General features: G+C 41.2%; 1 protein-coding gene across 1 annotated transcript; it reads left to right on the forward strand.

Moving 5' to 3' along the window:
• Nucleotides 1-313: 313 nt before the first annotated feature.
• On the forward strand, nucleotides 314-10,920 carry LOC147738049 (uncharacterized). Its single transcript, XM_086952094.1, has 3 exons — nucleotides 314-414; nucleotides 519-583; nucleotides 7,615-10,920. The coding sequence occupies exon 3, from the start codon at nucleotides 8,961-8,963 to the stop codon at nucleotides 10,764-10,766; it is 1,806 nt and encodes a 601-aa protein (XP_086808220.1). The 5' UTR covers nucleotides 314-414; nucleotides 519-583; nucleotides 7,615-8,960; the 3' UTR covers nucleotides 10,767-10,920.
• Nucleotides 10,921-13,888: the final 2,968 nt, after the last annotated feature.

The following is a 13,888-nucleotide window of genomic DNA, read 5'->3' on the forward strand; positions in this document are numbered from 1 at the left end:
AGGGAAGGGTAAAGCATTTTCTAACAGAGGGAGTAAGGTAAATTGTATTTACATGATTAACAAAAATCTTACAATTACTACATTCTTAAAAGAAAACACACCACTTTAAAATACAGACCAATAATTTTAACATTTCAAAAAATCCAAATTAGTTTGATTAACATAAACACAATTTATAGACCGTCATCTTTCCAGGACTTAATATAAATAATGTCAATTAATATTTCTGTAATTTATGTGTGATATCATAAAAATTGTCCTAAATGTTGTCCTTAATTATCTTAGACTTCCAGATTTCCTGTGGGCACCTCACAAGTATCCAACTTCTTTTTAACAAGTATTAAAAATGTTGTAAAATTGGCGTTCATCTTAATAACCGTTGGTCTAAAACAAACTACCATGGCATGTCTGCAGGTACGAACACCTCTGTCAATGAAGCAGTTTTTCAAATTTCGTTTTCTTTCTGCCATCATTACTGCATATATACAAACAAAATGCAAAATACTCTCGTCCCATAGGTTGCATACTCTGCACATAGTCGGCTTAGATGGTCTCAGCCAGGGCACTACATGTTTAAAGCCAGGTAAGTTGCCGAATCGTGCTTTCATAAAGGTGTTTTTGGTTTGTAGAGACCATGGTATTTATAAATATAGTTGGACCTTAAGACTTGTACATTCCTGGACCAACATGCATGTGTGGGATCTCTTAATAAACAGTTCTTTGTCTTTTAAAAGTGACAAATATTCTACTGATTTGTTAATTATTTTCTTAAACTATGTACTCTTAAAGACATTTCCCAGATCTCAGCAATTGACAATTCTTCAAGAGCTTTTTTCAGATATTTACAGAAGGACAATTTTTTCATTTTGTTGCATTTCTTTCCACAAAAATGTGCACATTGGGTTATTGATATTAGTTTTGATTTGTCTCCAGGTCTTACCGTACTGACCCATTCTTGCATATTGTTGATTACAAAAGCCAAATTCTAGCCTTATCTGAGCAGGTGATACATTAAGTGGAAGCCGAAACAGATGTTTAAATGTATTTGTAATAGCATTATTTAATAATGCAGAATCCAAAACACGGAGTATTTCACTTCCATATAAGGCTCGGGAGCAATTTCGCTTTTATTACTTTTATTAATGGGGTATAAGTTGGGCCTCCCAAGGAGCTATAAAGTAGGCGAAAAGCCCCTTGTAGACTTTTGGCTCTTATCTTCATCTCCATTTTATGGTATGAAAAAGATCCTTTCTCGTCAAACAGTATCCCAAGATATTTATAACATTGAACTTTTTCTAGCTCCCGCTTTTGGTGGTACCATTTAAATTGACTGCCCTTCCGTTTCTTGGTACTGACTTCGATTACTTTTGTTTTTGTTTCGTTTATTGTCATTTTGTTCTCAATTGAATACATTGATGTTTTGTTTATTAATTGCTGCAGACCATTTTTCGACAGCATTTGAATAATCTCCTTCGAAGTGAAAATCAACAATTGCCTGCGCAGTGTTTGTAATAGAATCTTTGGTGTTATCTGACCAATAAAGTTTCTTATAATTTACTGTCGTTAGTTCTCCCGGAAGTGTCATATAGTTTTCAAATCTTAGGCCATTTAGGTTTAACTCCATTATTTGTTGATCGTGGTCGCTTATATCTATTCCCACTATCTGATAAGACAGAAATGTATGAAATAGATGCAACAATGCTATGGTATAATCTATTCTCGACCTATGACACCCTTCTTGAAAAGTCCATGCTGATGGCGAATCTTGGGGAAATTGCTCATTTAGCACCCTTAGACCTATGATGTATAATTCTTTTACAAGAGTCTTGCCGATTTTTTCATTCTTTTGTTCCCTCATACCCATTGTTGATGATAATCTTGGAATTGACCATAAGTAATTTTGCCATTGTATTTCAACATCTCTATCGTAAGACCATAGCATGTTCATGTTATATTTCCCGGTAATAATAATCTCAGTTTGGGTGTCATTGTCCAGTTGCTGCGTTATCATAATTATCAAATTGGTCGCCATTGTTCTTCGTGATTATATACGTTGATTACTACACGAGATTTAATTATATTTTGCTCCTTGTATCGTATTTTGACAATTAGATCATCCTTTTGACTTGGGACGTCCATTTCACTTACCATTTTTAGCTCAGTATATATTAAAAATAGCCAAAACCCCACGAGGTCTGCCATAGTTACTTGTTCTCTTAGCTAATGAGTAACAAGCCTATACCCTTCCAATCTAAAAGGAACTAAAGCCCAAGTGTCTTGTAAACAAATGATTTGAAAACAGCACAAAGTAGCTAATTGGTTATTCTGAATCTTTGCTTGAACGCCATTTATATTCCACGAACATAATCGGACCCTTTCATTCATAATTGTTGGCCCCCTTAAAGAAACTTCAGATTGTAGATGTCAATCCTGCCTGACATTATGGAGGGCTGCTGTTAGTCAACCTAATTTGACAGTGTCAAATAATAATTCTCCTATTTTTTCCCTCTAATTATTTTAAAAGATGCCTGTTGGTCATACCTATGGGGTTTTTTAATATGGAATATTTCTTATTATTCTCGGTTCTCATTTGGTTATGATTTTGTAATTTTGATGAAACAAAAGGGCTAGGATAGGAAGGTTGCAGGGGAGTTGTTATTTTTATTCCCCAGTCCTGAAAGAGATTATGTTCTTGCATAATACGGCTGGCGGCAGTAGAAGATGCCCAAATTACTAATGTCGATTCGCGATTATTATTCTTGATGTGTCTAATTCAATTGATTCTATGCAGGTACATTTAATTTTCTTTAAAGAGGGTACTGCATTACACAATTTTAATATGTTCCCACGAGTCAAGATATCATTATTACCCCTAGATTGATATTCTGGCATAAAAATTACCTGCACCACTCCTTCTTTTTTTATCTGGGTTATTTAATTTAATTTGTTGCAGACTATTTTCACCTTGAGCATGTTCAATTAACCTTCCATTATGATTACTAAGAGTTTGAGACCATGATTGTCGATGTTTATGTAACTGCTTCGTTTTGGTTCCCAGATCTTGTGGTAATTTAATATCCTTCCAGGTTTTTAACAAATCTCTATTCGTTTCATCTTCTCTAATACTCTCACTCTTTGCTCTATTTGTTTCTAATTGTGATGGCTTATTTTCCACCTGTTTATTACTTTCCTCCACTTGCAGCATTTCTAAGGACTGAATTTTCCCATTCTCTATCATTTCCATACTATCAGCTTGCTTGTTTAAGCATTTATTTTTCATAACACATTTCACATTAATTAATTAATAAATTTCAAATTTTTTATCAATGAAAAAGTCAAAGTTAACCCGGCTCAACTCTCCAAGCCCAAAGTCTGGAAAAGAGACTTGAAAAAGCTTAACCCAGGCTCTTTGCCCCCTAACAGTTGCAACCTCCTACTGCCACCGACAGGCGCTACAGACGTCCAAACTCTGACGGACCACTATCTCAACGCTATGACATCTATAATTAATGAGGCTGCACCTATGGAGCTGAAAAGAGACTCTACTAAAATCTCCAAACCATGGTACGACAGGAGTCTCAATGAGGATAGACGAGACATGCGAATGGCAGAGCGTACCTGGAGATCAGCCCCCTCTGCAATGCACCTAAAAGAGCTGAAGAAAAAGAGAAACGCATACTTCAGGAAAATAAAACGCTCAAAATCCGACTTCTTCAGCCTCCAACTCGACCAAGCAAAAAACCGCCCGAGAAAACTGTTTGAGCTAATCAGAACACAATCCAAGGAACAACCCCAACCGCTCAACACTAGGCGTGAGGCACCCTCCTGTGAGGACTTCGCTGCTTTCTTCATCCAAAAAACTGACAAAATAAAAAGCGATCTCCTCATTGACGCAAGCCTCTACTCCAAACCCCAACGCCTAGCACCCACTGAACCAAAAAACAATGCTACATGGTCAACCTTCGGCACATACTCGGAAGAAGAAATTGGCAAACTGCTCAGCACCCTGAAACCATCCAATCACCTCACGGACCCCCTCCCTGCCTCCGCAGTAAAAGACTTTACCCCTTTGCTTCTCCCTCTCTGGACTAAAATTATCAACAGCTCTCTCCAACAAGGAAGCATACCTGACTCCCTCAAAATTGGTCAGATCACACCTCAACTAAAGAAACCTACAGCCGACCCCTCTGATCTTAACAATTACCGTCCCATCACCAATATTCCTACTCTCGCCAAGCTATTGGAAAAATGCGCACAACTACAATTGACTAAACACATTGAGCAATTTGATCTCCTCAACACCCACCAGTCAGGCTTCCGAGCAGGACACAGCACAGAAACTGCTATGACTCACATAATCGACGACGCACTTCAAATGCTAGACCAAAACGACACCTGCCTCCTCATCCTTCTAGATCTCTCTTCAGCATTCGACACCGTTAAACATGAGAATCTACTAGAACTACTAAATACAAGAATGGGTTTATCTGGAACTGTTCTCAAGTGGTTCACTTCCTTTCTTAACAACAGGTCGCAGAAATTCAAGAGCAACAACCTGATGTCCTCGCCAATACCTGTAACGCTAGGCGTCCCCCAAGGATCTTCTCTATCCCCAACTTTGTTCAACCTAGTCATGGAACCTCTCACCTCCTTGCTACAAGCATCCAATGTAAACTTTCACATGTACGCCGATGACACTCCGCTATATTTCAAGTTACAATCCCCCAAAGACATCTTACGTCTGAACTCAACGATCAGGAGCACCCAATCTTGGCTGGCTGATAACCACCTCAAATTAAACGCTATGAAGACGGAGTTCCTTCTGATCTCACCTCCCACGAAAATATCTACCACACAAACATGGCTGAAGCACCTAACAGCACTCAATGTCCAACCGACCATAGTGGATTCAGCAAAATCTTTAGGCATAACACTTGACACCAAACTCAACATGCAGCAACATATCAGCAAGGCAACAAAGGGAGCGAACTTCCAGATCAATACTCTGAGGAAACTTAAACCCTACCTCCCAGCCAAAGACTTCCAAACAGCAGTACAAGCGCTAGTCATCCCACGTATTGAATACGGCAGCACCGCCCTCTGCGGACTCCCCCTAACTACTACCGCACCACTAAGAACTTCTCTGAATGCTGCAGCGAGACTCATCACTGGGTCAAAAAAGCACTCCCATATTACCCCTGACTTGAAATCCCTGAACTGGCTGTCTTTTGAAGCCAGAATACATCTGAAAATCGCCTGCATGACACACAAGGCGGTACACCTAAACTCACCCGGCTACCTCGCTCAGAAACTGACAATCTCTGGGGGAACTAGAAACACGAGAGGCACAAACAATCTTCTGCTGAAACCTCGAAGATTCCGGAAGGAAAAAACATGCAAGCGCTCCTTCTCAGGATTGGCGCCTAGGATTTGGAACTCACTCCCCCCCCCGAAACCAGGCTTATCTCTTCCACTACACTCATTAAAAAAGAAGTAAAAGCTATCCTCATGGCTAAATACACTTGATCTATTATCTCGAACTCTGTTAACACCCTGCACCGATCTGTATTACATGCTTGACTCATTTACTTATTTGTATGAGTTGTCTTATTACTCACGTGATGGCTTCGCAGCCACCTATTTGTACTGTGTGATCTATTGATTTACTGTTTGACTATGTTCCCTCATGTACCCCTCTATGTAAAGCGCTCTGATATCTGTGAAGATCTTGTTCGCGCTATATAAAACTTTGAAAATAAATAAATAAAATAAATAACTGCTTTTACCTCCGATATATCCTTATTAAATAGAGGGTAAAAGGGTTTTGTTGGTAACATTTGTTTACCCTCACCTTCACAATATGATATTTGGTCATGGCTGTTTCCAGTGTTCAATCTCACTATATCTGATGAATTTGTATTTTTTATACTTTTAGAAGCTTTATTTCTTGCTTTCTGTTGTTTTTTTCTCTGTCTTTTTGATAGATGAACTTCTGGAGCTGCGTTTGTCAATGTTGATTGTGTCCAGCATAGGTGTATCACTTCTTGATCTTTTGTTTTATCATCTATTTTTTCTTTAACAACAACAGTATTGTCTTTACATTTTATTGTATCTTTAGAGGGGCAGTCGGTCTTGATGGGTTGAATTCCCACATTAGGAAAATTCCCTTTTACATTGTCAATTATCGTTTTTAAAATATCCGGAATGGTAGCAAGTTTGTTAATTAGCGGGGCACAACTACACTCTGCATACGTAGATATTGGCTGAGATTGTGCCCTTACTATTAGATTATTTTGCGTTGTTATCTTCTGCTCAATTCCGGCAACAGAGGATGCCATAGCCCTCAAGAGATCTATTTGGACCTCCATTTTGTTGGACTGATATGTTAAAGCTTCCAGATTTACTTGCGAGGTTTTGAAGAATAAATCCCAAATTGCTCCCGCGTTCCCACTTCCAGGTACCTGAGTACCTGGGCAATGGTGTTGCCCATTTATGAATGATAGGTCCTTATACTCCTCTTTTTGTGGTCCTTGAAAATCATGTCCCTCGTCACAGCCGCCGCACCAGCAGCACCGCAGGCCAAGGCTCCCTTGACCCCTGCAGCGTCCGCCGCACAAGCAGCACCAGCAGTGCCTTAGCACTGCGGTGCCGGCAGTGGCCGTTCCTGCCCACAAAACAGATCCGTCGAACTTAAAGCGCCCGTATAACAGGACGCGGGTGAAGCGGGAGAAACCTTCGGGAGCGGGAACTGGTCACAAAACAAACCCGGGCAGTCGTCCCAGGCTCCGCTCCTCTTGCTCGTTAACTCCTCCTCGGCTCGGCCCCTCGGCTCTACTCGATACGCTCTGCACTCAATGCCGAATCATAGGCCGACAACGACTGTGAACACCAACAGAGGGAAGAATTGTGGTTTTCCCCCAGTTAGTAAAGAAAACAGCATAAGTCTTGGCTGCTTCTGCTGCACCCCCAGAGTCTCATGCGTCTTTTCAGTCTAATTTTTCTGTCTGGAAAATAATTGTGTCCTGATTTTCTGCACCCAGTAATTCCAGGTGCAGAAAAACCTAACAACTGATAATCAGGTGGAATAAAATGAACACATGAAAGTACGCCTTCATTTTATTGCCCTTGATTCATACTCTGGACCATAGTCGAGGGATAGGTCTAGGCATAGTCCTCGCAGCACATAATAGATTTGTTTGAGGCAGAGGCCAAAACTCAAAAGTCAGGATATCAGATACAAGTAGGCGGTAACTCAGGGCAGGGGAGAATGCCTGTTGTCCGTGGCGGAGTCCTTTAAGTCCCAGAAATTTGCATTACAAATTAATTAATAGTGTATATTATTTTAATATCAGTTTGGTGCCAGTCCATATGACTTTAATATCTGCCTTTGGGATTCTATGTTACAACTCCATAGGGTATCCTTTGTGAGCTTAATAAAATGCTGAAAATTCTACAAATCCTCACTCCTACATCCAAGTACTCTCAGGCTACCATTCTACACTCTGCTCTGTCTGAAAAACAGCTCAACATTTTAAAAATCCTGCATTGATTTGGCTTGTGAATTATTATTTTTGGAAATGTACATGTATTAACTATTTAATTTTAATACTATAGGTGATTGAAATTACGGACGAAGAAAGCAAGATTTAGCACTAAGCCACTAAATGTCAGTGCCATAAGAAGGATTATTTTGAAAAACTGAAGGACATCCAGCATTCTACGTTTAAATAATTTCCAAAAATCTAAGTGTGGCGAGGAAAGTACTCTACCTGTAAGTGAAGTCTCTAATTTTGCATTTCATTAACCCAGAGCAAAGCCATATCTGTGCACACAGCATCAGAAATAATGTAGAAAGACCACTTCAGCATCCTCATCTGAAATATTATCAGAAAGACAAATTGCCTCAGCATGACAGAATAACGTTCATCTAAAGCATCATGTAATTCTAGAGAGGAAGCACACACTGCATAAAAGAAAGTTACAACAAAAGGTTTCTTCAGCATACCATCAAAGAAAAGACGCTCCAAGAAGACTCCGAAGCTGACACCTTAACAACCAAAAGATTGGAAAATCACCTTTGTTCAACAACCGTTTTTAACCAGTTACATAAGTTTGAGACTATCTGCCTCTGGATATAACACCTCGACCCACTCTGCTCACTCTGGCGAAAACCTTAAAAATTCACAACTTTATTGTTTTCATGACCATCTCAGATTGTTTCCTTTTTAATGTGTACTGTTCTGTAATTCTATGTAAATCGCCTCAACATTCTGTTGTGCAGGAGTGATATGTAAAACTGTTAAATATAAAAATGGATTAAATGAGCACCGTTGCGCTATAGCTAATGTAAATAAATCCTCGTCTTTAGAACTACACCTTATAGAAAGGGTATAATTAACTGATGTTCTGCGACTGGTGAGCCACAATAGTACTGTGCATGTTCTAATGTTCTCAGTTACTGCCATTACGTCAGTGCAAAAAGGTACTTCTCAGTTTAATCATTAAATATCAGACTAACACCTTATCACTGCATTGCTAAGAACCTATACAAATATATTTGAGAAAAACTTCAGTCACAAAATAAGTTGCTGCCGGAGAGGCTATAACCAAAAGACTTTTATCTGCTAGAAACATTTCAACAGGTTTTACAGGGCTGCTTCGAGACATATTTTGCTTAATTCAAACGTTAAGCAGATTACACACAATTTCTTTTAGAGATAAATACTGAACATTATCTAAACAAGCCAGACTCTAAAATCTAGTTCAATCTTACGGTGGCATATAAGCAAGAGAAAACTAAATGTAACTCTAGAAATACACCTTACAAAAACACAGACTGTGAGAACAAATTCAGTGTTCAAACCCACCTCAATCAAAGCAAAATAACCCAAGTTGGGGAAATAAGTTACCTGTACCAAAAAAAATTCAGCCATCAATCGCATCTCACTGAATTTGAGAGAATGCAGACTGGGAAAAACCTCTCTCAGTGCTCAGTGTGCCAAAAAAGTTTCATCAGTAAATATTATCTCATTGAGCATATGAGAATCCACACTGGGGAAAAACCTTATCAGTGCGCTGAATGTCAAAAAAGTTTCAGCAGTAAATATTATCTCACTGAGCATTTGAGAATCCACACTGGGAAAAACCTCTCTCAGTGCTCTGAATGCACAAAAAGTTTCAGGCGTAAATCTTATCTCACTGAGCATATGAGAATCCACACTGGGGAAAAACCTTATCAGTGCTCTGAATGCCAGAAAAGGTTTAGTGTCAAAGCGAGTCTATATCGACATGCATTAACCCACTCTTTGGAAAAACCTTACCAGTGTGCTGAATGCCAAAAAAGTTTCAGCCGTAAATCTTATCTCACTGAACATATGAGAATCCACTCTGGGGAAAAACCTTACCAGTGCCCTGAATGCCAGAAATGTCTCAGTGACCAAAACAGACTCACTCGGCATATAAGAACCCACACTGGGGATAAACCTTATCAGTGCACGGATTGCCAGAAATGTTTCATTGAGAAAAGAATTCTCACTCTTCATATAAGAACCCACACTGGGGAGAAACATTTTCAGTGCTCTGAATGCCCAAAACATTTCAACGTTAAATCACTTCTAACTGCACATGTGAGATTTCACACTGGGGAAAAACCTTATCAGTGCTCTGAATGCCAGAAATGTTTCAGTTTAAAACGTACTCTCACACGGCATACAAAGATCCACGCTGGGCTAAAGATCCACGCTGGGGTAAAACGTTATCAGTGCTCTGAATGCCAGAAATGTTTCATTGACAAAAACAGTCTCACTCTTCATGTAAGAACCCACACTGGGGAGAAACCTTTTCAGTGCTCTGAATGCCAGAAATGTTTCATTGACAAAAACAGTCTCACTTTTCATGTAAGAACCCACACTGGGGAGAAACCTTATCAGTGCTCTGAATGCCAGAAATGTTTCAGTTTAAAACGTACTCTCACACGGCATACAAAGATCCACACTGGGGAAAAACCTTATCAGTGCTCTGAATGCCAGAAATGTTTCATTTACAAACTCAGTCTCACTCAGCATATAAGAACCCATACTGGGGAAAAACCTTATCAGTGCTCTGAATGTCAGAAATGTTTCAGAGACAAACTCAGTCTCACTCAGCATATAAGAACCCATACTGGGGAAAAACCTTATCAGTGCTCTGAATGTCAGAAATGTTTCAGAGGCAAATTCAGTCTCACTCAGCATATAAGAACCCACACTGGGGAAAAACCTTATCAGTGCTCTGAATGTCAGAAATGTTTCAGAGACAAACTCAGTCTCACTCAGCATATAAGAACCCACACTGGGGAAAAACCTTATCAGTGCTCTGAATGTCAGAAATGTTTCATATACAAACTCAGTCTCACTCAGCATATAAGAACCCACACTGGGGAAAAACCTTATCAGTGCTCTGAATGCGACAAATGTTTTATTGATAAAAGCCATCTCACTCAGCATATAAGAACCCACACTGGGGAAAAACCTTATCAGTGCTTTGAATGCCAAAAAATTTTCTGCCAAAAAAACAGTCTCGATAATCACATAAGAACCCACACTGGGGAAAAACCTTATCGGTGCTCTGAATGCCACAAATGTTTCAGTGAAAAAGGCAGTCTCACTCACCATATAAGAACCCACACTGGGGAAAAACCTTATAGGTGCTCTGAATGCCAGATATGTTTCAGTGTAAAAGGCAGACTCACTCAGCATATAAGAACCCACACTGGGGAAAAACCTTAACAGTGCTCCGAATGCCAAATATTTTTCAGCCTTAAATGTAATCTCACTAAACATATGAGAATCCACACTGGGGAAGAAAATTATCAGTGCTCTAAATGTCAGAAAAGATTCAGAGGAAGAGATCATTTTAAGCGCCATAAGAAAACACACCAAAATATTTTAGTGCTTTGAATGCCAGAAAAGCATCAATTTAAAACACAATCTCACTCTACATGAGCAGACGCACACAGGGAAAAAACATTACCAATGCTGTGAATACCAGAAATTCCTATTTGATAAGCACAGCCTCACTAACCATAAGCGATTCTCCATACTGATGAAAAACCTTATGAGTGTTCTGAATGCCAGAAAAGCTGCAGAGAAAAACGCTATCTCACTATGAGAAACTCCACACTGGAGATAATCTTTATGCCAAAAAAGCTTGTATCTGAAAGACAGAATCTGAAAGAAATATTATTGTTCGCTTGGCGTTGTTCAATTATAGCCCTGCTCCCATCTTCTATCTCTGCCCTTCCACTCAACACAATGTGGTTAGTCACTGCAATATCATTAGATGAGATGAAGTAGGATTAGAACAGGGGCACTGATATCAGCTGCATTACTCGTAGGCAGAGGGGTAGAGGGAATTTCAGATTCATTAGTTTGCTTAGATAATCTCTTTTGTTTTTCTGTTATCCCTTTATCCTGTTTCCCACCCCGTGCCTGAGCCGAAGCAAACGATAATTGGAGACTTGCAAGCCTGTTTTCTATCAAGTTAAGTCTGTCATAAATGGGGAGACATGTCTTTTAAAAAACGTGTTCAAGTTTGGTCCAAAAGTCCAATCCCAACTCAGCGGGGAACACAACACCAGGACTCAATATCGATGTGGGCTCTTCCGTGATGGCCTGGCATGTAGCAGGACTATGCGGAGTTGGTGGTATTGTACTTCCCCCTACTTTATCAGATTTCTGAATTTTAGCTTTTCTTTTGACACTTAATGTTGGAGGTCCAGAATGCACAGTGTGAAGGTTAGGGGCATTTCTAGTATTTAGCATGGCGGCTTCACATACTGGGTTGCAAGGCCAGCCTCCAGCAATTTGCAATTGTTGGTTGCCCTCTCGCACGTCATTGCCTTCTGGCCTTGTAAGATCAATATTTTGTAGGGGGTTTGGTGAAGATGCCTGGGCCAAACTTCCCATTGATGCCCGTTTGTTGAAAGCAGGGTCAAGTGGCAATCTTCTTTCTGTCAGCTCTATTTCGTGGGCCAGAACGGAAGATGCTCTCGCAAGAAACTGGTCCAGGGTACCCACTATTGACCCACCATTAGTTGATTTCCTGCCTCTCCCAGCCTTAGGAGTGGTCATTTCCGATGAGGTTTAGAACAACTACATCTTTGAGTGTGTAAATGATAGCTAGTAATTAGATAATCTACAACAAATGGCAGGGTATAAATCATGCACCGACCTTGTAGTGGAGATATTAGGGGGGAACCCCGTCTCGTCCTCGGTCGTTCTCGTACGGGCTCAAACGGGCCCGCCCTTGGCCCGGGCTTTGCCCGGCGCCCGCCCGCACGCGTTCTGCGAAGCGGGGGCCTCGAGCCGTAAAATAGCGCGGTGGGCGGGATTGCGCTTCAGCCCAGGTGAGTGCAGTTAAGGGGATTCTGGTGTCTGTAGTTCCCCAAGCTTCCTTGTAGCAGAGAACACCCAGCAGCAACAAAGTCCGGCTGCGAGCAAGCATTTGTTGTACACACTCAGTCAGCAAAAGGTTTCACATACTCAAGGACTGAACTCCAGGCCAATTGTTTTATATCCACAGTTATAGTTGTTTTATTTTTGGAAACAACAGTTATAAAAATATACTTTTCTTGTAATGAGTACTCTCATGTAATTACTTTGCAAAGCAGCAATAAAGGTTGTGCACACATCTACCATGACCATCTACCACATTGCAGCGACTGCGCTGTACCAGCGCTGTGTTATTTTAAGCTTTCCTCGTTTTGGTATTTCTGTTACTGCTTGCTTTAGAAATTACCCCTGTTTTTAAAATCCGCTATTTGCAGCTAGCGCCCCGCTCCCCTTACCGCATTTAAAACGTGCACCTCTGTGCCTCAAAAGCACCAACACTTTGGTGGGTCCGGGTTCCTGGGCTCCTTTTCACGCGCCATTTTGGATTGGGGATTGTTTGTTCGGCGACGGCCGCCATTTTGGATTGGTCGCGCGCGCCAAGGGCTCACTGGAGAGCCTATTTAAGGCGGTCCTTCGAGGGGCGTCGCTCCTGACCATCTACCACATTGCAGCGACTGCGCTGTACCAGCGCTGTGTTATTTTAAGCTTTCCTCATTTTGGTATTTCTGTTACTGCTTGCTTTAGAAATTACCCCTGTTTTTAAAATCCGCTATTTGCAGCTAGCGCCCCGCTCCCCTTACCGCATTTAAAACGTGCACCTCTGTGCCTCAAAAGCACCACCACTTTGGTGGGTCCGGGTTCCTGGGCTCCTTTTCACGCGCCATTTTGGATTGGGGATTGTTTGTTCGGCGACGGCCGCCATTTTGGATTGGTCGCGCGCGCCAAGGGCTCACTGGAGAGCCTATTTAAGGCGGTCCTTCGAGGGGCGTCGCTCCTGACCATCTACCACATTGCAGCGACTGCGCTGTACCAGCGCTGTGTTATTTTAAGCTTTCCTCGTTTTGGTATTTCTGTTACTGCTTGCTTTAGAAATTACCCCTGTTTTTAAAATCCGCTATTTGCAGCTAGCGCCCCGCTCCCCTTACCGCATTTAAAACGTGCACCTCTGTGCCTCAAAAGCACCACCACTTTGGTGGGTCCGGGTTCCTGGGCTCCTTTTCACGCGCCATTTTGGATTGGGGATTGTTTGTTCGGCGACGGCCGCCATTTTGGATTGGTCGCGCGCGCCAAGGGCTCACTGGAGAGCCTATTTAAGGCGGTCCTTCGAGGGGCGTCGCTCCTGACCATCTACCACATTGCAGCGACTGCGCTGTACCAGCGCTGTGTTATTTTAAGCTTTCCTCGTTTTGGTATTTCTGTTACTGCTTGCTTTAGAAATTACCCCTGTTTTTAAAATCCGCTATTTGCAGCTAGCGCCCCGCTCCCCTTACCGCATTTAAAACGTGCACCTCTGTGCC

The sequence above is a fragment of the Lissotriton vulgaris genome, chromosome 1_1 (assembly GCF_964263255.1).
Source record: "Lissotriton vulgaris chromosome 1_1, aLisVul1.2, whole genome shotgun sequence".
NCBI classification, from domain to species: Eukaryota; Metazoa; Chordata; class Amphibia; order Caudata; family Salamandridae; genus Lissotriton; species Lissotriton vulgaris.

What these genes read in the sequence shown, in the direction of transcription:
- LOC147738049 (XM_086952094.1), top strand. Translation starts at nt 8,961, where the DNA reads ATGCAGACTGGGAAAAACCTCTCTCAGTGCTCAGTGTGCCAAAAAAGT.